The sequence below is a fragment of the Dendropsophus ebraccatus genome, chromosome 2 (genome assembly GCF_027789765.1).
Source record: "Dendropsophus ebraccatus isolate aDenEbr1 chromosome 2, aDenEbr1.pat, whole genome shotgun sequence".
Classification (NCBI taxonomy): Eukaryota; Metazoa; Chordata; class Amphibia; order Anura; family Hylidae; genus Dendropsophus; species Dendropsophus ebraccatus.
The window spans coordinates 146,722,242-146,748,165 of NC_091455.1; the positions used below are offsets into that span (position 1 = coordinate 146,722,242).

The 25,924-nt window shown below is 42.2% G+C and overlaps 1 protein-coding gene across 2 annotated transcripts in view; it reads right to left on the reverse strand.

Moving 5' to 3' along the window:
* The window catches only part of BBS9 (Bardet-Biedl syndrome 9), a 254,546-nt gene that overhangs the window by 195,167 nt on the left and 33,455 nt on the right, over window positions 1-25,924 (reverse strand). For both annotated transcript variants that reach the window (XM_069958443.1, XM_069958444.1), the window contains one exon: window positions 98-272. In XM_069958443.1, coding sequence (XP_069814544.1) covers window positions 98-272 — 175 coding nt within the window. The remainder of the gene's footprint in view (window positions 1-97; window positions 273-25,924) is intronic.

Genomic DNA, 25,924 nt, shown 5'->3' on the forward strand with positions numbered 1-25,924 from the left:
CACGATGTCGACTGATCGTGGTCTTTCAACATGTTGAAATAGCCCAATCATGACAGCGTGCCATGTTTTTGTTTTTTTGTAGAAAAGTTATACTTACTTGTAGCTTTCAACTTGTCGGCAAGAAGAGACAGTAACAAAGGAATCTGTTTTTGCACTATATCTTAGGGGTCCGGGTAAAAGAAACCCAGGCAGGTAACGTCCGAATGCATAGCTCTCCTGCTCAAAGAACATAAGCATCCCATCCATTGACTGAATACAAATCAAATCTCGGCCTGCGGAGAGGAAAAAGATGATTACTCAAATATCTGACTGCCTGTTTTGTCTTAATATGCAGACATATTAACACTAAGAGAATAAAAAATTAATGTTTTTTGTACTTTATGGTAATTTTATTAATCAGATGTAAAAGAGAAATCCAAACATGGATACTTTATGCACAAGGAAATGGGGGAAAATTGTGCAGTGGAATACAGTTTTGGGAAGATTTCAATCTGATCAAGCAACTGCAAGATAGGCAGTAGAGGAGGTAGAAATTTGCTTAGATATCAAAATATCTGATGATTTCCCTAGTATTAACATGTTGAAAGACAAACAACAGCAACAATCAGCCAACATTGTTGATGCCTTCTATTACACAAGACGATTATGGGCCAAAACGTAATCTAATAATCTAACGTAATTTAGTGTAATAGGGCCTTTACAGGAAAACAAGATTTTGCACAGAGACTTTTGGTGAGACTTTTTACTTTGGGACATATAATTATGAGGAGATGTGCTGTTTCTATAAGCCACATTAATGGCAAAATGGAATCTGGCCAGGATTGAGAACAACAACAATGGTCAATAAAATAAGAATGGGAGAATGAAATAATCTATTTTTTTATAAATTTGTTAAAAGGCAATAACAAATTTAGTGAATTGATGTATTTAAGTGAATTCCAATAGGCAGAAAATCGGCAAAATAACAATCAGCTAAACATCTTCCTCACCTCTCACTGGGAACCTTCTGAATGTTATAAAGATTAAAAGGGGGAGAGGGGGACTGCACCACCTATAGGGTGCTCCCTAAGGCATACCAAATTTATAATCACAAAACCTAAAAAAAACAAAAAAAGGAGTATGCCATACTACAGAAGGAGCACACCAATTATGTAATATAAATAATCAATATATCTTTATTTAACACACATGATTAGTATCAAAAACAGCAAATAGACCAGGATCCCCATACATGATTAAAAACAATTAAAAACACCCAAAAACCACATGGGAGAACTATACAACGCAAAGTATCTCCATAGCCTACAACCCAATTACACGTTTATACCATGTCCTCCCTGTCATGTATATAACCAAAGTATACAATAATAAGCTATGTAATAAAAAGTGCTAAGTTTGTAAAGTGCAATGTGAATAAATAAGTCACAAAAGCAAATAATACATAAAGTATCAATAAATGCAGCAAATGAAAATAAAGGGATAACAAACTCATGTCACCATGTGCATAGAGAATGAACAGAATGGGGGGTGACCCATTATAATGTTATAAAGATTATTATTTATCAGCTATGGAATAAAATCTCCTTGCACAATACGCAGCACAGCTAAAGGGAGCAGATACAGCTGTTGTAAAGGGTTATTCTGCTAGAGGAAAACACAGCTGCTTGTAAATTTACTAGGAGAGAACACGGCCTCTTAGTCTAAAGTAAAATAGGAGAACTTTTTTATATTTTAGTCCCCTATTGATTGATGAGGTTTCCCCGGAGGTGATGGGTCATCATTAAAGCAGTTTTACAGAATATAAAAAAAAAAAAATATGTGCCACTCCATCCACTGTGAATTCAGCACCTCCACCACTGTTGCTATGACGCATACCCATCCTGTACTTGGTGCATGTCATGCAGCAGCCTAATACTGTGATCAGGGTTTTTTTCTTGCATGTACTGCACATGACTGCTGAGGCCAGTGACTGGATTCAGCATTATGTATGCAATTTTTCAGATATCACTCCAGAACTTCTAGGAGGAGATACCAGAGCAGCAGCCAACTAAAGCACAGTTGTTGTTTTTTTTGTTGCACCCTGTCCCTAGTTCCTAGTCCTTTCCAGTGGGTTTTTTGTTTTAATACTGGAAAACTCCTTTAAAAGCTCCGGTACAAACATCTTGGTGCTAGATACCACAGGACACATTAAATGGTCTTGGGTCCATGCCACAATGGGTCATTGTATTGGTAGCGCAAAGTAGACCTACACAACATCAGGCAGTTATATTCAAGGTCATTGTTGTGTTCAATTTTAGGCATTCATTCACACATTGCAGGCTTTTAGTGTTTCTGTAAAAAATATGGCAATATTCATTTAGTGTGACTGAACCCTTAATCTAAACCTGCACTTCAAAATGTAAAAGAAAATATTATTTGCTACATTTTCAAGGCCAATTGTGAATGACTTGCTGTAAATATTCTCTTTCATTTATAACCTTCCCAAGCCTTAACCAATGGCTTTCTTCTAAAGTTCCTTCAGTTTTCAAAAACCGGATAATTTGTTCTTAAAAACGGTTTTATTCATTATTTTTATTATTTTATAGGTAATCAAGAAATTCCTACTTTTTGGTTTACAGAAGTGCTATACATTAAGCTGAACCTGAAACAGCGTGATTGAAGGCCCAATAGCTTGTCAGATGATGAATATTTCATATGAAATTCCTGTGGCAGAAATGTGGCTGCCAAATTCAAACTCATGGTTCAGAATGGTCACTTGGTAACAGTGACAACACACTGGAAACCACTGAACAAGGTTTTCCATGAATGTGTCACAAATTAGCAAGGCTAAATCTTGAATCTGTTGAAAGAGAACGGAGTCTGAATATGCTGTCCAATTGCGAAATAAGAAACTAAGAAAAGAAATATTAGATACCTGGAAGACAACCAAATAGAAGCCTATCAGGAACAATGGCAATGCTCCAAACAGCACAATCTAGCACAGCAATGACTTCTCTGCTTTTCAAAAAGTACAACCTACGGTATAGATTTTTTTCCTTTTTTCATGGCAATGACCATCTCAGCCTTTGGCAACATGACTCACTGACCATAAAAGCCAGACCATGAGTAATAGATGTAAACCCTATTTAAATCTGGCACCATGACAGGGTCCTCCACCCAAACCACTCCATTAAGCTAAAGAAATATATAAAGAAATCGCTCAGACATCAGATAGAATAATCAAGTTAACTAGAACACGTAACTTACTGAAAACCATAGGGCTGGTAGAAGAACTAGCCATATGCTTAGAAAGGAACAGGACTAAATAAAGTCTTTCTACCTGAAAATATAGTTTCACTACAAAAAATAGGATGACATTTTAGCCAAGTCACATCATTAATACACATGAATATAGCACAGAGTACGAATGACTTTTCTATCACCAGTCAAATTTATCTTATGGAGAAAAAAAAAACATCTTGCAACTGCTAATTTAAGAAAGTTCAATTAGTAAAGAAGTTCATCATCTAAAAATAACGAAAAATTTAATGCAAAGCCATATAAAATCAATAATTTCAATTAACACTTCACTTACAACTCTAAAAATAAAGAGGCAATCTCCAAACAAGAATCAGGCTGCAGAGACAGATGGTGATGTAAACATGTAATAATAGAGCTAGAGTGCCACATGGAATTCATATTACAATCTCTATATCAGCTACGGGTGCTACACGTGCCACACTGCACATGCACTTCAGTAGAATTATTGCACATATAAATGATTACACGGCTCCCACATAAATACCCTCAGCTTCTCACCCATCACTGTAACTTTGCAGGCTGCGTTTCACACATGCTTTCTCAAGGGGCGATCATCTTCTAACAATGATGCCCACTAACCTATTCAAGACTGTGATGTGATTTGGAAAGTAAAGCTGTTCTTTTTATTATAAAAAGATCTTTGGGCCAACTGTAATCACTCAGGCAAATATAAGCTTAAAAAAAGCTAGTGGAACAATGATATAATGAAACAGCATATTCCTATTAATCCTTGCAATGGATCCCATAAGGTTCATAACTAGCCGCTTCAAGTATATGTTCACCTTTAGTGAACCATTACTAACGCATGAGAGAATTCCAAAATAGAAACTCAGCAACAAATTCAAAAACAGGAATTGCCCAATATAGTTTTATTACCTTTACAAGCGGTAGTACTCCAATAATACAGCAGGACAGTCGGGGGAATTCAATGTGGTGAGATCAATGACATTTCATCAGAGCTTTACTTATATTTCCACACATGAACATTGTTTATTTAAAGGGGTTGGCCACTATCATATGCCTGGAAATGGTGAGGTCATGTGACTTACTATGGCTACTTAATTTTTCATACTGCTCAAGGCCCGCCCCCTTGTTCCCCCATCCTGTCAGTGCAGCTTCCATCCATAAGATGGCTGCCACAGAGGACCATGTGACATATACGTCACTATGCAACCTCCATAGAAATACACTGCGCACAAATGTGATTGTGACATGTTTGTCATATGCTCCTCTGTATGCAGCCATCTTATGGATGGAATCCCTGTCCAAGCTGCACTGACAGAATGGGAGAACAAGAGGACAGTCCTTTAGCAATATGAGGAACGGGTGCATCAGAAATCAAGTAGCCGTAGTAAGCCACATTACTTCACCATATATAGGGAATTTTTGGGCTTTATATGGGTAATTTTTGGTAACATCTTCACTAATTTTCTATTTTACCATCAATGACCGGATTCACACTATGTATGACAGCGGCTGTTCTGTGACACGGCCGCTGTCAGTGAAGTTCATTGCGTTCATCATTTCAGTCTGACCACTAATAGCCTAAAAACTGATCATCGCAGAGATCACAGTAAAAAATAATGCCTGTTTAGAGATAAGATTACATGAATCTATTTAGTATAGATGCCGATCGAAGCCTACCCTCCTTCCTCCACAATAACCTATACACAGGTCATTGCCTATAAAACTCCCAAGGAAGTAGGGTTCCCTTTATTATATTTTCTCTATGTCATTAGGGCTTGCTGTAATGCTAGTCTCAATATACTGTGTACAAAGGTCAGACTATATTGCTGCCCCTATAATAATGTGCAAAGAATTGAAGAAAAAGAAAAAAAGTACAACCAGAAAATAGAAACAGACTAGAAAAACATGACGTTTTTACTACGTCTGTGGTCCTGCCTGTAGCACAGGACTGTGGATGTGCACCTGCAGAGATCCACAACTTGTTTGATGGGGAATAAACCCCTTAATTCAAAGGGGATCTGTGCCGCAAATGGGGGCCATATTAATGGCTTGCCAGTATTTTTGGCGTCATGGATCCTGGCCCCAATACACATCTGTAACAAATGTGTATGAGCCCATAGAAATTAATGGGCCCACATCTATCTGAATTAGTGGGTCTGCAGTACACAGCAGTTTACAACCTATATAGTTGGAAGCGCTGGTGTGTATATAGGTACAGTTTCCCAATCTGTAGTGTGATTGCCATACAAAAAAGACATTATTAGCATGTTCACTAAGAAAAGCTCCCAATGTACATGCCAAGTGTATGTATAGCCTGGTGGATAACCCTGCCATATGGAGTGTCATGCTTCCAACTTCCGTGACAATCATGGTCCACTACAGTGATTCATAAAGCAACCACAGCTGCCCAGCGAGTCTCTCCAATGCATCCTTTTAACACCAACCTACAAAGCCTTTGAGATTTAATGGCATGTGCACGCTGGATCTTGCTTTTTCAACAGGTCAGTGTACACTGATAATCTCCTTTTTTCCCCAATGCGCTATCACCTAAACTTTTTTTTTAATTACTTCTTCTTCTGCACACCTTGTCTGACCATTAAGATTCCATTAGTCATATGAGCAGCTGAGGTGTAGTTCTGATGAGTTTCCCAGTCCAGACTCAGTGTCCTCACTATTATCTGTTGCCTGGAAGGACCATATGCTTGTTTCACATGTTCATCAAATTCTGCCTGTCCTGACCTTCTGCCTGTACTTGTTTACAAGAAGAAAAGAGAAGAAGAGGGGCGCCTGTAATGGCAGTTGGAAGCCTTAGCAACCAATAGAATTACTAATTTCATTTGCACAGGTAGCTGTGGATCCACAGAAAAAAATGGTAGACCCCCTACTCCCACTATATAGTACAGGTATACAGGAAACTACAAGTATACAGGACCCTAAAACTATACACTACAGGTATACATACCTCCCAACATTTTGGACGGCGAAAGAGGGACAGTTGTGGTTCATGCTAGGAAAATTTTACAGACATTTCTTTTTAATTTAAAGAGGACCTGTCACCCCCCGTGCCAGGGTGACAGGCTCCCGACCCCACGTTACAGCCCCCTATACTCACCTGATCCCGCCGGGTCCCACTTCCTGATCCGGTCGGGTCACGGAGATATGAGCGCCCGAAGCCCAGCGCGCGCGCTCACATGAGAGTCCGATGCCCATAGAGAATGACGGAGCATTGGACTCCCAATTCATTCTCTATGAGCGTCGGACTCTCCTGTGAGCACGCGTGCCGGGCTTCAGGCGCTCATATCTCCGTGACCCAACCGGTTCAGGAAGCAAAGCCCGGCGGGATCAGGTGAGTATAGGGGGCTTTAACGGGGTCGGGAGCCTGTCACCCCGGCACGGGGGGTGACAGGTCTCCTTTAAGAATGCATTTACACGTACAGGATCCTGTATGTGTGACTGCATCCTTAGGTCCCATTCACACATCAGAAGCCCTTTCTGTATTTGCGGACAGGGTTACAAATGTGTTTCAGTTACAATTCGCATTTGCAGGTACCCACTGTCATATAGGTGACACAGACGCACAATGGCTTAATTTTTTTTTTGCAGCATGGATCATGTCCCCAAATGGATCTGAAACACCTACAGATGTGTGTATGAGGCCATAGAAGATTTATGAAAGGGCCTCCACCAACTCTATACTACAGGTTTACAGCACCTCCACCAACCTATACTACAGGTATACAGGACCCTCAAACTATACACTACAGGTAAACAGGACCCCAAAACTATACACTACAGGTATACAGGACCTCCACCAACTATATACTACAGGTATACAGGACCCTCCACCAACTATATACTACAGGTATACAGGACCCTCAAACTATACAATACAGGTATACAGGACCCCAAACCTATACAATACAGGTATACAGGACCTCCACCAATTATATACTACAGATATACAGGACCCCCAAACTTTACACTACAGGTATACAGATCCTCCACCAACTAAATACTACAGGTATAAAGGACCCCTAAACTACACAGTAAAGGTTTAGAGGCCCCCCAACTCTACACTACAGGTATACAGCACCTTCCCCAACTATATACTACAGGTATACAGGATCTCCACTAACTATACACTGCAGGTATACAGCCCCCCCCAACTATACACTACAGGTATAGACTAATTTCACTGATTAACTCAGATGAAACAATACCTTTTAGAAAATTGCAGTTTCCTGTTAAAGCGACTCTGTACCCACAATCTGACCCCTCCAAACCACTTGTACCTTTGGATAGCAGCTTTTAATCCATGATCTGTCCTGCAGTCCGCTCGGCAGGTGATGCAGTTATTGTCCAAAAAAACTTTTAAACTTACAACCCTGTGCCCTACCGGAGTATCTGTGCCCTAACTTTGCACCACTCCTCTGTCCCTCCTCCCCACCCTTTTCATCATTAGAAAGGCCACTGGAACATTCTTTCCATGCTGAACATTGCACAGGTCCTTAACGATCCAGCCCATGTGCCGGGCTGCCACAGGTGGGGAATAGGAGGCAATCTGCCTGGAGCATTCCTAATGATGAGGAGGGCGGGGAGGAGGGACAGAGAGGTTGTGCTAGCCTAATACATACACAATCCAGGCCACTCCCGTAGGGCACGGGGTTGCCAGTTTAAAAGTACATTTTTAGCACAATAACTGCATCACCTGCCAAACAGACCGCAGGACAGATCTTAGATTAAAAGCATCTATCTGAAGGAACAAGCGGTTTGGGGGGGGGGTCAGATTGTGGGTACAGAGTCTCTTTAAGCATCATTTGCAATGACAATAAACAAGGTTCAAGCCTGGTCACTGCAGGTGGCGGCATAAATCTGGATTTTGCATGTTTTCCGCATGGACAATTGTATGTTGCTGCTCCAGAGTTTTATCAGGTAAAAATCTTTATGGCTATGTACCTTACAAAAACACTGCTAATGATGTACACAACCAGGCTGTATATAACACTGCCAATGTTGTATATAACTGGGCTGTATATAACACTGTCAATGTTGTATATAATTAGGCTGTATATAACACTACCAATGTTGTAAATAACCAGGCTCTGTATAACACTGCCAATGTTGTATATAACCAGGCTGTATACTGTATAACACTGCCAATGTTGTATATAACCAGGCTCAGTATAACACTACCAATGTTGCATATAACCAGGCTGTATATAACACTGCCAATGTTGTATATTACCAGGCTGTATATAACAATGCCAAAGTTGTAATAAACCAGGCTCAGTATAACACTGCAAATGTTGTATATAACCAGGCTCTGTATATAACGATGCCAATGTTGTTTATAACAAGGCTCTGTATTTAACACTGCCAATGTTGTATATAACCAGGCTCTGTATACAGTCTGATCACATGACATCTCAGTTTGGCTATTAGGTATTTAGGATGTTTAAAGTTTTTAGTTTATTTCTAATGTGCATAAGCTACAGTTTACATAAACAGTGCAGAACAGTCAGGTATATAGGGGTATATAGGGCTCCTGGCGATTTCCCCTAAAAAAAATAAAAAAAAAATAAGGGTATAGATTGGCCTCCTGAGCGACCTTGGAACAAATCTAATTAACACACTGACACTTTATACCCAGGCAGCATCGGGTACATTTTCTAGTCGATATCATAAAAATGAAAGTCTGTCTGTCCCCTATAGACTTCCAAACGCCTTAAATGTTTGGCCTGAAATTTGGCACTCAGATACATTGGGTGCCCGGGAAGGTTAGAACGAAGGTTCCGTCCTTGCCAGATGTACAGGAGGGGAGGGGGATGCGGAAGACCGCCCCATAGAAATGAACACATAGGTGATATAAAATGCACTGCAGCTCCCCAGCAGTAATGACAGTTGGGAAGGTATACTAAAGCCTTAGCAACCAATAGGATTTCTACTTTCATTTTCAAAGGGAGCTGGAATCTGATTGGTTGCTAGGGGCAGTTACCTGATTTTCCTTTCATAATAATTCAGTAAATGAAATCTCCCATTCTGCTCTTTGGGCACTTACTATAATTCTCATTGATAACAGAGAGGGGCGACAACCTGTAGCTGATCTTACTGACTTTTGGACACCCTAAGTTAAACCAAATTCAGTACTGACTTACAGCCTGTGAAATTTTGATTTTACATTTGTAAAGTGTATTGTACTTGGCTTTAAAGACACCGCTACATCTTCAGGGTCTAACATTAACTTCCATTTGGCAAAATGCCTCCAATTGCCTCAGGAAACTCAGGCCAGGCAGCAAGCTGATCAGATGCACCATGCTGCTGCTAGGGCTGCTGAAACACCTCAGGAAACTCAGGCCAGGCAGCAAGCTGATCAAATGCACCATGCCGCTGCTAGGGCTGCTGAAATGCCTCAGGAAACTCAGGCCAGGTAGCAAGCAGATCAGATGCATCATGTAGCTGCTAGGGCTGCTGAAATGCTTTAGGAAACTCAGGCCAAGCAGCAAGCTGATCAGATGCACCATGCTGCTGCTAGGGCTGCTGAAACACCTCAGGAAACTCAGGCCAGGCAGCAAGCTGATCAAATGCACCATGCCGCTGCTAGGGCTGCTAAAATGCCTCAGGAAACTCAGGCCAGGCAGCAAGCTGATCAAATGCACCATGCCGCTGCTAGGGTTGCTGAAATACCTCAGGAAACTCAGGCCAGGCAGCAAGCTGATCAAATGCACCATGCCGCAGCTAGGGCTGCTGAAATGCCTCAGGAAACTCAGGCCAGGTAGCAAGCAGATCAGATGCATCATGTAGCTGCTAGGGCTGCTGAAATGCCTCAGGAAACTCAGGCCAGACAGCAAGCTGATCAGATGCATCATGCTGCTGCTAGGGTTGCTGAAATACCTCAGGAAACTCAGGCCAGGCAGCAAGCTGATCAGATGCATCATGCTGCTACTAGGGCTGCTGAAACCCCTCAGGAAAATCAGGCCAGGCAGCAAGCTGATCAACTGCTCCATGCCGCTGCTAGGGCTGCTGAAATGCCTCAGGAAACTCAGGCCAGGCAGCATGCTGATCAACTACATCATGCTGCTGCTAGGGCTTCTGAAAAACCTCAGGAAAATCAGGCCAGACAGCAAGCTAATCAACTGCACCATGCTGCTGCTAGGGCTGCTGAAATACCACAGGAAACCCAGGCCAGGCAGCAAGCTAATCAGATGCACCATGCTGCTGCTTGGGCTGCTGAAACCCCTCAGGAAACTTAGGCCAGGCAGCAAGCTGATCAGATGCATCATGCCGCTGCTAGGGCTTCTGAAATACCCCAGGAAACCCAGGCCAGGCAGCAAGCTAATCAACTGCGCCATGCTACTGCTAGGGTGGCTGAAATGTCTCAACAAACTCAGGCCAGAAAACAAAGTAATAGAGCACGTCAATCAGCGTACTAATAAGTGGACTTTCCTGCATGATGCCGCTTTTGCTTATAATCCAACCATAGACTATGGCCAACATAGATTCATTGGTAAAATGGAAGTTTTATGTGCTTCCTGTGGTGCCTTAAAGGACAACTCTCATGAAAAACTTTTTTCCAGTAATTGAAGCACATTACAAAGTTATATAACATTGTAATATACTTCAATCACCTGTCTGTCCTCCTTCCCTATCTTTTCCCCCCTCCACCTCCCACCAGGAAGTGTAAGAAACTCCTTCATACCTAATTACTGTCGTCACCAGGCTCCTCTATCAGCTCCTTCTAGTGACGATGTGTCATCAGCAGGAGGGCTGCTCTAGCTCCTGTTACACCAGCCTCCCCCTCCCCTGCCTGGTCAGGTGACTCAGCTTGCTCAGCTCCCATTGGCTGAGCAACTGTAATCCATCTGACATTCTGCAACTCAATAATGACTCGTGACTGACTCCCGGCACATAACCAGCTACAGGACCCCCTCCCCCATACTCCCTCCTGCTGCGAGTGGACTCAGTGAGTGAGTGAGTCATGTTACTTGCTTATCTTTCTCCTCACTCCCGGCATGTCAGCTACACAGACGTCTTATCTCTCCCCTGCTGCCCTGACCTAATTAGGGACGACCATCCTGCAGAATGTACACTACAGTGAAGTGAAAGTATAAGTGTGCCGCTTCAGTGTGTGTATATAGCAGCCTGACTGAAGAGAGCGAGAGAGGGGGTCATGTGTAGTGTATGATGGGAGTTGTAGTGAATGGAGGGGCAGGCACTTGCAGTGTCACAGCAGGGGGCTGGCTTGTCACAGCAGCCAAAGTGCATCATGGGAAGCTGAAACCAGGAAGCAAAGAAGAAATAAAGAACAAGACTAGAAATCAGAAGGTACACAGACGGTGGGAAATTCAAACAGTGACAGCTCAGGAGGGATGATAAGTATAAAAGCTATGTTTCTGATTGGTTTTTGTTTTTTTTCCTTAGTGGGGGAGTTGTCCTTTAAAGTTTTCCAAGGAGGCACCAGGTATGTGCTGCTCCGGATGCAAGGTACAGGTACCAGATTTGCCAACTCCTCCAGAGCCGCTAAATTCATTGCTTACTGGCAATGGCCTAGAATCAAGAGATTTCCTTAGCAAAATACAAAGTTATAACTGCTTTCACATGACTTCACCTGAAGTGCAAATAAAATTAAAGAAAGTGGTTTCATGCCCAAATTTAAAATACAAGGTCAAATATCCTATCTTATTGGCTCACTTTTGCCTGTACAGGATCAGGCAAATGCATTCCTACAAATCTACTTCATGGGTGATGATCGGGTAGAGGAGAGGCAAATGCCCGCCACAGTAAATTTCCAACCATCATGCAGGAAACAATATTTAAACGTGCTGCATCAGCATAATACCTATATCAAACAGTTTAAAGGTTTGTTCACACTACGTATATTTGAGGCTGTATATTTGAGGCTGTATAGCAACCAAAACCAGGATTGAAAACACAGAAAGGATCTGTTCACATAATGTTGAAATTGAGTGGATGGCCGCCATTTAATGGCAAATATTTGCTGTTATTTTAGAACAACGGCTGTTGTATTGAAATAATGGCAGTTATTTACCGTTATATGGCGGCCATCCACTCAATTTCAACATTGTGTGAACAGATCCTTTCTGTGTTTTCAATCCACTCCTGGTTTTGGTTGCTATGAGGACCTGACTTGAGGACCAAATACTGCCTTTAATATACGTAGTGTGAACATAGCCTAAGGCAGCAATAGAAAAAATGCCTTCAGATATAAGTCATAAGGCTATGTTCACACTACGTATGAGACCGGCCGTTCCGTGACCCCGGCCGGGTCACGGAACGATCGGTCTCTGGCCGGTTCATCTCTTTCCGGCGGCAGTGATCTTTCTGGCCGCAGAGCTCTTACCATAGCACACAGTGAAGCGTGTAAACTGACAGGTCTTTCTGCGGCCGGAATCCACTAAATTCCGGCCGCAGAAAACTGACATGTCAGTTATTTGCGGGGCCGCAGAGATCCCGGCCGGAGCGTATACGATGTGTGTTCCGCTGCACAAAAACTATGGCCATTGTTGCCATTGACAACAACGGCCGTAGTTTTACGTAGTGTGAACATAGCCTAAAGGCCCTATTCCACGGAACGATTATCGTCCGTATTCGGACGATATCGGCCGCTACGGTCGATAATCGTCCCGTGGAATAAAGTGCAACGATCAGCCGACATCGTTCATGCCGGCTAATTGCAGTCGCTTGTTTTTCAACATGTTGAAAAACAAGCGACTGATATAGCAGCGATCTGCTGCCGTCGCTCCGCTGAATAGGAGCGTCGGCAGCAGACGCCGCTATATCCTATGGGCTGCCCGGACGATCAGCGATCACCCGGGCAGTCCCCCCCGCAGCTCCCCGCCGCCCCTCCCGCTCGAAGCAGCCGCATTGAATAGCGGCGGCAGCGAGCAGGGAACGAGGAGCAAACGAGCGCTGAGAGAGCTCGTTTGCTCCTCTAAATGACCCGTGTAATAGGCCCTTAAAGGTGCTATCAGGGCAGATAAAGCACCTGCAGGGCAACAATCAGGCAGATTCAATGCTCCAAGTATTAATAAAGTTGCCATTGTAATGGTTCGTGACAATCAGCTTCAGAGGATTTCTCAATTTCATAGGTCATATGATGCACTGCAGTATCCACTGATATTCTGGGATGGGCGTGATGGATATCACTTTGGAATCCCTCAGGTCCAAACTCTGCTGCACGCTAGAACAAAAACAGTTTCAGCAATGGCCTTTTATGCTTCTCTGCTCATGATTCGCAGTCAACATACTCATATCGCAAATCCTTCGTTGGCATACAGGGACCTGTTTCACCAGTTTATTGTGGATATGTAAGCCAAAATTTAATCTGAGCGCCTATGTTACATCAGAGCCCACCAGAAAGAGCTTTGTGTGGAGAAGTATATACACCTACAAGATGCTGTCCATACTGTTAGGTCAGCTGAGACATTAGGAAGGCAAGTTATTTTGCCATCAAGCTTTGTGGGAAGTCCATTACAGATTTGCTCATCAGAATCTTCAAAAGATAGGCAAGACTTGATTTCTCGAGTGTTTTGCCAAAAGTTAAAGAGATTGGGTGATCTTTCATGCACCCCGATGGTGGATGTATTCTATTGAGTGGCAGAACATAGGTCTGCCACATGCTCATATATTAGTTTGGCTGATTAGAAAAAATAAGGCCAAATGAGATTGGCTTTGTCATATCTGCAGAAATACCAAATGAATCTATGGATCCCGAACTGTTTACAACAGTTACGACCCAAATGATTCATGGGCCCTGTGGTTCAGGTTTTGCAAATTCACCTTGCATGCAGCAAGGAATTTGCAGCAAAAGGTACCCAAGGAACTTCAAAGTTGAACCCCAGACAGATGGCGATGGGTATCCGTTATACAGATGTAGAAGGCCAGGCGAAGGCGGCTGTTCATTTACAAAAACAGTCAAAAGGGTATATTGGACAAACGTCAAGAAAAGTTAAAATACATTTGAATGAGCACAGATGTGTCATTCGTAATTTTAGTGGTAGAGAACAGGATCAGTGAGACCAGCGTGGCTAGACATTTTTAGGAGTGCCATCATAGGGTTAGCGAATTACACTGGATGATCCTTGAGGAAGTGAGGGTAGGAAGTCAGGAGTTTAAAAATAAACTATTGCAGCGTGAAGTATTTTGGATTAAGAAATTGGACACACATTAAATGATTTTGGAATTTTAATGTATTTTTATAAATATTGCTCCGTTAGAATTTAGAATATAACATCTATTGTGGACCGTGTAATTAACCTCTAGACAACCCTGGGCGTACCAGTACGCCCTGGGCCACCTAGGGGACTTCAGAGCGCTGCCGGGCGGCGGCCCCGCTCTGCACCGCCACGGCCCCGGGTGACGCTTATGCGGTCCGATTGCCATGCCCGCTAATTAAGTTTTCCGATGCAGCTGTCAAAGTTCAATAGAAAATACACATCATGACGCAAAAAATTACACCTCACATAGCCCCATAGATCAAAGGATAAAAGCGCTATAAGCATGGGAAAAAAACGATTTTAAGGAACATATATTTGTTAACAATGGTTTAATTAGAATTTTTTTAAAAGCCATCAAATAAAAAAAATGTTACACGTTACGTAAAAAAATAAATAAATAAAATAAAAAATGCGGGGTTTTTTTCCCCCCATTTTCACCACACATTTAATTTTTTTTTCTGCTTTTGCAGTGTAATAAAAATTCAGCCTGTCATTGCAAAGTACAATTAGTGGCGCAAAAAATAAGGGCTCATCTGGGTTTCTAGGTGAAAAAATGCAAGTGCTATGGCCTTTTAAGCACAAGGAGGAAAAAATAAAAATACATAAATCGAAATTGGGTTAATCACGCTGATTTTATTAATACAGGCGTAATAACGCGAGATTTCGCAGTTATAGTAGTGGTGTGCACTCAGAGCGCAGACGTTCCACGTGTGTCTTGCTCCTCCGATGGAACATATGGAGTACTTCTTGGAATGCTGAGATTCAGCTGATGTCGGACATCTTCCGTTAAAGTCGCTGCCTCTACATGCACTGGGTGATATCCATTATTTATTTTTTTTATGGACATGTGAAATAAATGTGAGGTGAAGATTTACCATGTAAGGCTGGGTTCACACTACGTAAAAAACCCGGCCGTATTTCATACTAACAGACATAGTTGCGCAAACAACGGTCGTTATAGGCAAAAGAACGGCCGTTAGTATGAAATACGGCCGTGTTTTTTACGTAGTGCAAACATGACATACTCGGAGCAATTAGTGAAGGAGTATATATGTGGGTGCATTGGCACTCTAAAGTTAGTTAGATAGCTAGGTGGTCTGGTCCAGTCCCCCCCCTACTCCTCATAATGGTTTCTACCTATGCAGGTATTTATTTACAGGTACAGGTGATCGTTGATATCTGGGCAGAAAACAGTAAGTATCCTGGGTAGTCCGGTTTGTCCAGTTCGATCGGTGCTTGAGTATATGTTGGTCCGCCCGGGCGTTGTTGGTTCATTTTTGGTGCATGAGGACGGTTCTTCCTTGTCGATATCAATTTGTCTCTGTCTTTCGAAAATGTTTGATACTCTTGGGTATAGATTTAGTTGGTTTTTCTGCTCTCTCATTTAGAATAGGTGCTGCGACTGAGGTTTTTAGATTAGGGCTCCCCCCGTCTAGAATTAAGAACTTAGGTAGATGGAAATCTGAGAGGTACCGTTTATATATTAGACCTTTGTGTCTCTGATTTTTGTTTCAGGTCGCAGTCCTATCGTGGTGTGGATTCTTGGACAATCCTTCACCTACTGGGCCCATAGGAGAGCTCTTTACAGGATTTATACCACTAATTTGGGACTGAGTGATGTGGTGATTTACTGGGCGGGAGTTCGGGGTTTGAGATGGGAGCAGTTGATGGACTTGTTTGAAGGGGTCTGTAGAGTCTGGCCTTCGCCTGATATCATTATAATACATGCAGGTGGTAATAATATCGGACGAATGCGTTCTGATATTTTATTTGGTGATTTGAAAATGACTTTTTGGGTATTGGCGGTGTTATATCCCACCACTGTTCTCTGCTTTTCGGAAATAGTGCCTAGATTAGTGTGGTCGTTTTCTGGCTTCGTCTATCTTGACACTATTAGACGTCATCTGAATAGGGGCATGTCCAATTTCATGAGGTCTTTTGGCGGTATTTCATACCACCATATTGATTTAGAGGGTTTCCTTTCAGGCCTATATCGTCCTGATGGCATTCATTTGTCCGATATAGGTCTCGATTTATTCAATCTGGGCCTTCAGAATATGGTGGAGCTGGCCGCGGCCCGTTTGGGTTCATGCCTGGCTGTGCCGGCATTGGTGGGTGGGTCGTCCCGACAGGATTGAATGGGGCGGACAGTCATATGATGTTATTCAGTTGGATTCAATATAAAGGTTGTTGGATATTTTAAGGAATAAATTTATAAAAAGTTTTTAGTAATTTATACATTTATTAAAAGAGTAGTATATTTAGATATATATGTTTATGAATATAATTTAGTAAACTGAGAATAAAGACCCGTGGCCGTAAGACTCCACACTTTGACAGAATTTGACTCTGCTTATTATTTATTATTTAAGTTAGTAAAGTATATGCCATTTGCACCCACATGACATATACTCGGAGCTATTAGTAAAGAGTATATATATGGGTACATTGGCACTGTAAAGTCAGTTAGATAGCTAGGTGGTCTGGCCCAGCCCCCCCCCCCCCCACACACACCTCATAATGGTTTCTACCTATGCAGGTATTTATTTACAGGTACAGGTGATCGTTGGTATCTAGGCAGAAAACAGTAAGTATCCTCAGGATTGGCCAGATACCTGTGATGACGTCATCAATCCGGTTTATTAAAACTAGATGCCTGAGGAGCCGTTATTGCAGTTTTCTTCAAGACACCGAGAAAATCCCCTCCCCCCCATATAATTGTTTTTGGGGTGGGTCGTCCCGACAGGATTGAATGATGTTATTCAGTTGGATTCAATATAAAGGTAGTTGGATACTTTAAGGAATAAATTTATAAAAAAGTTTTTAGTAATTTATACATTTATTAAAAGAGTAGTATATTTAGATATATATGTTTATGAATATAATTTAGTAAACTGAGAATAAAGACACGTGGCCGTAAGACTCCACACTTTGAAAGAATTTGACTCTGCTTATTATTTATTAGATAAGTTATTAGAGTATATGCCATTTGCACCCACATTGCCTATAGTTTGAAAAGCTACTAAAAAAAGTGCAAAGTTAAAAGAATACCACTGTGTGTCTCCTTGATATACTATTGAATAGTGTGCAGGCGTGGAACAGCCTAAGCATTGACACACCTTATACACCCAGTTGCATATATAGAGATCGTCTACATTATTTTCTATTGAAATAAGCTCTAATAAGGCAGTTTGGAGAATTCTCAGCTTTTCAATGCATGAGAGATATCCGACTGTCCAACACCTCAGTATCCATCTTGTAAATGGTCAGAAAGTGTACTTTACAGCTGATAATTTATCTGAAAGGGTGCAAAATCCACCTAGGACAACCCTTACAGCATTCTTTAAACTGTGCCAACAGGATAGTTTTGCAAGGACACTGTTTTATGCAGATCTTTCTTAATACTATGTTTGGAATGTCTCCAAAAAGAAGTTTTAGCGGCGAAAACAAGGCACTCCTGTGCAGGACCAGCCACATATCTATTGTGCTGATGCTCTTGGACGAGTATATAATGTGCATCCTAACCGCATGTTGTCATAGGTCCTACCTCATTTGAATTTCTCAGGACAGTAAATGGCACTGTCTGTGCTTCATACCACCAGGCTTGCCAACTGCTTGGGCTTCTCTAAGATGATTACCATTTGCATGACTGTCTTAATGAGGCAGCAACAAGCCACTCTGCACCCAAAATAAGGGAACTACTTGCTATAATTCTTACCTGCTGTGCCCCAGCCCTTCCAAATGCTTTTTGGGATACATACTGTCAAGATCTAGAAGATGTTTTATATTTGGCTTGCCAAGAGGTCAATAATCCCTCACTCAGTTTCACAGATGCCATATTGAAGCAGGCAAAAATTTGGTATGACCTCCCCAACAAGACTTGGTGCTGCTGTCATAAGCAGTAGCTACCTTAGGGAAACAAGTTATGGCAAAACACAGCTGTTGGCTGAAGTCAGTTTGAAAGAGTCTCAGCTGGACAAAGCTCCAAATCAAAAGCTAGCATATCACAGGCTACTTGAAATATTTGAAAATGGCTCTGGAGGTCTCTTCTTTCTTGATGCCCCAGGTGGAACTGGCAAGACATTTCTTATCAACCTGCTTCTCGCCAAGGTTAGAAGTATGGGTAGTTTTGCTGTTGCAACATCTGGAATAGCAGCAACACTTCTGAATGGTGGCAGAACTGCACACTCCACATTTAAATTGCCTTTAAATCTTACAAGAGATGAGACGCCAGTCTGCAATATTCCTGCAGATCCGGGAGATGCCCATATCTTTAGACAATGTCAACTCATTGTCTGGGATGAGTGCACCATGGCACATAGACGTGCTCTGGAAGCATTAGACCGAACACTGAGAGACTTGAGATAAGACCCAACTAATGGGTGGGGCCTTGGTCTTGCTTGCTGGTGATTTCAGGCAGACCTTACCTATAATACCAGGGGGAACCATGGCGAATGAACTGAATGCATTCCTTAACCCCTTAGCGTCCCATGACGTACCTGGTACGTCATGGTGGCGCAGGGGGAGTTCAGAGAGGGGTCCCGCCGGGACCCCGCTCTGAACGACGCCGCTCCTGGCTGTGATCTGCAGCCGGGGAGCGCTTCTATTAGCCGGCACGGGTCCCGTTGCTGCGCCGGCTAATTAAGTACCTCAATGCAGCTGTGCAGAAGTGCTTTATACCTCATATCCCTGGTGTCTAGTGGGATGGATCTCCTCCCCCCCCCCTGCGATCTCTATGAGAGATCAGTGCTGTGTATATACAAGTCCCCCAGGGGGACTTCTAGGTAATGTTAAAAAAAAAAGTAAAAAAGTCTTTTTATTAATAAAAAATCTCCTCCCCTAATAAAAGTCCAAATCACCCCCCTTTTCCCATTTTATAAATATAAATAAACAAATAAATAAACATGTTTGTTTCGCCACGCGCGTAATCGCTCGAACTATTAAATTATCACATTCCTGATCTCGCACGGTAAACGGCGTAAGCGCAAAAAAATTCGAAAGTGCAAAATTGCGCATTTTTTGGCGCATCAAATCCAGAAAAAAATTTATAAAAAGTGATCAAAAAGTCGCATATGTGCAAACAAGGTACCGATTAAAAGTAAAGATCATGGCGCAAAAAATGACACCTCACACAGCCCCATAGACCAAAGGATAAAAGCGCTATAAGCCTGGGAATAGGGCTATTTTAAGGAACATATATTTGTTAACAATGGTTTGAATTTTTTAAAAGCCATCAGATAAAATAAAAGTTATACATGTTATTATTTTATCATTGTAATCGTAACAACTTGAGGCACATGCATAACAAGTCAGTTTGACCATAGGGCAAACGGCGTAAATGCAAAACTCCCCGAAATCCAAACAAATTCCGATTTTTTTTTTCAATTTGACAGTGCAAATGATTTGTTTTCCGGTTTCACAGCATATTTTATGGAAAAAAAATGCCTGTCATTGCAAAGTACAATTGGTTTCGCAAAAAATAAGGGCTCATATGGGTCTCTCGGTGAAAATATGCAAGCGCTATGGACTTTTAAACATAGAGTGGAAAAAGGGAAAGTGCAAAAAAGAAAATTGGCTTTGACCTTAAAGTGACACTGTCACCCCCTATTTGCGTTTTGACTGCTCTCCACAGGTGTAAAAAGGGTAAATTTTAGAGCTTTCATTACTTATTTTATATCACACCTCATGGTGCTTGTTCTGGTAAAAAGTCGTTTTTATCACCTGTGTATTGATACATGTGGGTGGGGCCTCACAGTTTTTTCCACATTGCTCCGCCCCTAGCGTCACTTAGCCCCGCCCCCATCCATGACGTCATCTCCTCAAAGGCCCCGTCCTCTCAGCGGCCATTGGTTGGGGGACAATCTAGGGGGGTGGGGCCTAGAGCTTTAGGCTGGCCCTTCTAATGGCTGCTGAGGGGGTGGGGCCTATGCGGTGATGACGTCATGGATGGGGAGGGGCTAAGTGGCGCTAGGGGCAGAGAGATGTGGCACAAAGGCTGCAGGGCCCCGCCCACATATACCAATCCACATGTGATAAAAACAACTTTTTACCAGAACAAGCACCATGAGGTGTAATATAAAATAAGTAATGAAAGCTGTAACATTTACCCTTTACACCTGTGGAGAGCAGTCAAAATGCAAATAGGGGGTGACAGTGTCACTTTAAGGCATCAAGTTCACAGACCTACTCTTACAATCAACATGAGAGCAAATATTTTTGGAGATGAATCTGCTCTGCAGTTCTCCCAATTGCTTCAGATGCTTGGAAATGGTGTAGTCCAAGAAGATGCAGATGGCAATATACGTACGCTCACACAATGCGCTCATTTATGTGATCATTTCTGATTTATGCAGGGCTGTAGAGTCACCTGAGCACCTCAGAATAGCAGTGTTCCCTGACATTGGCTTTCAATTAAACAAAGGAAGAACTTCTTATCATAACTGGCTATTTTAGCTGCAAGAAATAATGTTGTAAATGCAATAAACTTACAAATTCTTAACGAGTTGCCAGGATTTGTTTATTCCTACAAATCAATTGACACCACAAAAGACCCAGAACAGATTATGCAGTACCCAGTTGAGTTTTTAAACTCTTTAGAACCAACTGGAATGCCTTCTCATAACTTGAATGTAAAGGTTGGCACTCCAGTTATTCTAATGCAGAATCTAGATCAGGGGTCCCCAAACTTTTCACAGAGGGGGCCAGTTCACTGTCCCTAAGACCATCAGAGGGCCGGACTATAAAAAAAAAAAAAAAACTATAATCACATCCCAGTGCAAAATGCCACCCCCCCACCCCACCCCAAAGTAAAAGCATCCCTCTTTCTTTCCACTCCTCACCCAGCCCCCACTCAACCCCTCACTCCCCCTTCATTGCCTCAACCAGCCCCCTTACTCACCCTTCACACCCTCAACCAGCCCCCTTACCCCACTCAACTCCCCCCACTTCACCTTCACCCCCTGAAGCAGCACTCAAGCAGGTATGTGGGTTACCCCTTGTATGTAGGATCCCCTGCATTGTCCTCCATATACTAATAATGTGTCCCTGCATTGTCCCTCATATAGTAATAATGCTCCCTGTTGTGCTCTCTATATAGTAATAATGTCCCCCTGCAATGTCCCCCATATTGTAATAATGTTCCCCTGCAATGTCCCCCATATAGTTATATTGTCCCCCTGCAATGTCCCCATATAGTTATTGTTCCCCTGCAATGTCCCCCATATAGTTATATTGTCCCCCTGCAATGTCCCCCATATAGTTATATTGTCCCCCTGCAAACTTCCCCATATAGTTATATTGTCCCCCTGCAATGTCCCCCATATAGTTATATTGTCCCCCTGCAATGTCCCCCATATAGTTATATTGTCCCGATGCAATGTCCCCCATATAGTTATATTGTCCCCCTGCAATGTCCCCCATATAGTTATATTGTCCCCCTGCAATGTCCCCATATAGTTATATTGTCCCCCTGCAATGTCCCCCATATAGTTATATTGTCCCCCTGCAATGTCCCCCATATAGTTATATTGTCCCCCTGCAATGTCCCCCATATAGTTATATTGTCCCCCTGCAATGTCCCCCATATAGTTATATTGTCCCCCATATAGTTATATTGTCCCCCTGCAATGTCCCCCATATAGTTATATTGTCCCCCTGCAATGTCCCCCAAATAATTATATTGTCCCCCTGCAATGTCCCCCATATAGTTATATTGTCCCCCTGCAATGTTCCCTATATAGTTATATTGCCCCCATATAGTTATATTGTCCTCCTGCAATGTCCCCCATATAGTTATTTTGTCCCCCTGCAATGTCCCCCATATAGTTATCTTGTCCCCTGCAATGTCCCCCATATAGTTATATTGTCCCCCTGCAATGTCCCCCATATAGTTATATTGTCCCTCCGCATTGTCCCCATATAGTTATATTGTCCCCCTGCAATGTCCCCCATATAGTTAAATTGTCTCCCTGCAATGTCCCCCATATAGTTAATTGTCCCGATGCAATGTCCCCCATATAGTTATATTGTCCCCCTGCAATGTCCCCTATATAGTTATATTGTCCCCCTGCAATGTCCCCCATATAGTTATATTGTCCCCCTGCAATGTCCCCTATATAGTTATATTGTCCCCATATAGCTATATTGTCCCCCTGCAATGTCCCCCATATAGTTATATTGTCCCCCTGCAATGTCCCCCATATAGTTATATTGTCCCCCTGCAATGTCCCCCATATAGTTATATTGTCCCCCATATAGTTATATTGTCCCCCTGCAATGTCCCCTATATAGTTATATTGTCCCCCATATAGTTATATTGTCCTCCTGCAATGTCCCCCATATAGTTATTTTGTCCCCCTGCAATGTCCCCCATATAGTTATATTGTCCCCCTGCAATGTCCCCCATATAGTTATATTGTCCCCTGCAATGTCCCCCATATAGTTATATTGTCCCCCTGCAATGTCCCCCATATAGTTATATTGTCCCCCTGCAATGTCCCCCATATAGTTATATTGTCCTCCTGCAATTTCCCCCATATAGTTATTTTGTCCCCCTGCAATGTCCCCCATATACTTATAATGTCCCACTGCATTGCTACAAAAAATAAAAATAATTATACTCACCTTATACTGTTGTCATCTCTCCTGGCCTCTTCTCTCCTCTTCAGCCGGTCAGTCGCCGGAGGGATCCCCTGCTCTGTCCCACCTTCACCAGAACTAATAAGCCAACCAAATAATGCAGCCTTTTGTGGCTAAAAGGCATCTCAAATAATCCTCTCCTTTTAAACCAGACTAAATTTGCATCTATGATTCGCAGAAACACAGCGTATTTCACAGCCAGATGTGTCCACTTCAGGACCATTTCTTGCCGCCAGCTGGATTTGTCACTGACATCTGACATATTTATATAGTGAAAATATAACCAGTTTTGATTTTCAGCGGATCAGATGGAATCATTTACTGCACTCTGTATAGTTTCAGCAGCCGCTGCCTCAGGAGACATGCCATTCAGCTAGTGTGTGTTACCTTCAAGCCTTCTGCTAGCTACTGTTGGTCTGGGGCCTTAATGTACTCTTGGACAATTCAAATTTTTTTTTACAGCGATAGGAAATCAACCACACATAGTTAAACAGATGTTGCAGAATTTAGCAGCCAGATATTCATGAGCCATGACCACTGCTGAACTTTAAATCACTGCTGTACTGAAATGATGATATATTCACTGTCTTCTGCATCTTTCTCCTCTTTAATCTGATAATAAAATGACTTTGGAGAGGAAGGTTGGGGGTCCCAGATTCCAGGCATCGATTCTAAGGTGAGGTTTTTGTGACACAAGGAGGAAGCTACTGGGGTACTGCTCTGGGGCTTTATGAAGGGGATGCATATGCAGAAATACAATTAGTAGTAAATGAATGGATTCAGTATACATTGCTTTACAAAGGCCCTATAACAAAACAGCTTGACTAAAACTGGTTTATAGACCACTAGCGCTTCTAAATATAATTTTGGAACATACATTGGATAGTGGCCACGTAACCCACAAGGCGCTCATTTTTGTGATCTTTCCAAAACAACCATAAAAAAACAAAATTATATTGGCTGTATAGCTCATCTTATTCAGCACATTATTCTCATAATGGTTTTCTGTAACATCTGTCAAAGAACATCTGTTTAATAACTAGTGATGCCTTGGAAAAGATGCAATGTCTGTAATGTAAAGAATTCTACACTGTTCACAAACCGTCCAGTGAAGCAGTATGTATTAGAATAATAATATCAATAGACTCTACAGTATATGGCCAAAGGTATACGGGCATCTGACCAGAACACCTTGATGGACATCCCATTCAAAAGTTGGTTCTGATAAAGTGCTCTTCTTCAGTTGTGAATAGAACTGCCTCCATTTTCCTGCAAGGCATTCTGTAAAGGGACTAAGCCCAGAGGTCTGTTCAGGCCACTGAAGTTTCTCCATGCAAAATACATCAATCCATGTATAGACCTTGCTGCTTTGTGTACATGGGCACAGTCATGCTGAAACAGAAGGGGAATTTTCCCAAACTGTTGCCAGAGAAGTTTGAAATATACTGTTGCCTAAAATATCTTGTAAATAGTCTAAACCAAGAAAAACATCTCATTATACCTCTTCCACCAAATTTTACATAATGCACTATGCATTCGGCTAGGTATTGTTCTCTGGGTACTTGCCAGGCTCAGAGTCATCATTTAGACTGCCGTATAGTGAAACATCAGTCAACAGTCCAGAGGTGGTGTTTAAACAACTACTACAGTAGTAAGTAGCTTTACACTACTTCATCTAGCATGTGGCATTGCCTATAATGACATAAAGGCTCATAATGGCTTCTGTGCACTGCTCAAACATTGCAACACAAAGCTCTCGCTCCCGTTCTCGTGCTGTTATCCCTTTAAGAGGCAGTCAGGAACACAGAAACGAGCGATGCAACTGATGGTCGTTATAAACCTGGCTGCCCTTTTCATAGTCCACCTATTCATGGCTGTTGTTACTCCTGGATGCTTTTCCTTCACAGGAATAGCCTTTACAGCTGACTGAGATAGATCTAGCCATTCACATATGTCACAGACTGATTTAGGCTTCCTTCGCATGGTTGTAATATATAATCCACAACCCATCATATATGGGCCATTCATGCTCTACAAATTTGAATTCATCCGTGTGTGGAAGGACTTATGGCAACATTTCTTGATGTAGAGAGCATTTTTATAGAGCACGAGGCCACCACAAGCCAGTTACTACTATTACTAACACTGCATCAAAAATAATTAACCGCATGTTGATGCAGAAGAGAACATCAATGTAAATGGGACAACTCAGGCACTACTCTAAATCGCCCATCATTTCCAGTGGGCAAAAAAAAATTACTTATACAAATAAAGTATGAAAAAAACGATTTTTCCTGTTCATGTGCTACATACACATAATACATTTCTTTTGTAAACTCTTGCATTTCCAATGAGCCATTCTTAATGTAACCCTTCTGGCCCTTTAATACAAATCAACTTTTTATTTTAATCTTGGTGGAATAAGACTTTTTTATGTTTTATGTTTAAACATGGTGATTTTTTTTGAGAGTATAAATACACACAAAAAAATTGAGTGTGCACATAGCCAATTGCCCTATTACAACTATAGATACTTTACCCATCAGGTCGGCACTTGCATCCCCCTCATTCCCCACTCACTGCACTGTGCTATTACATGCACAGACAGGGGAGCAGCAGGAGGGGCGGACTGAATAATCCTTAGATCATTTGGACGGCCCACTGTGGTTAGCAGCAGTCTGCTGCCGTCACTCCTATTACACTGAGCGACGCGCTACAGACCATCGCTAATCTTTCAACATGTTGAAAGACAACAATCAGCTGATCAATGATCGTGCCATTCAGCT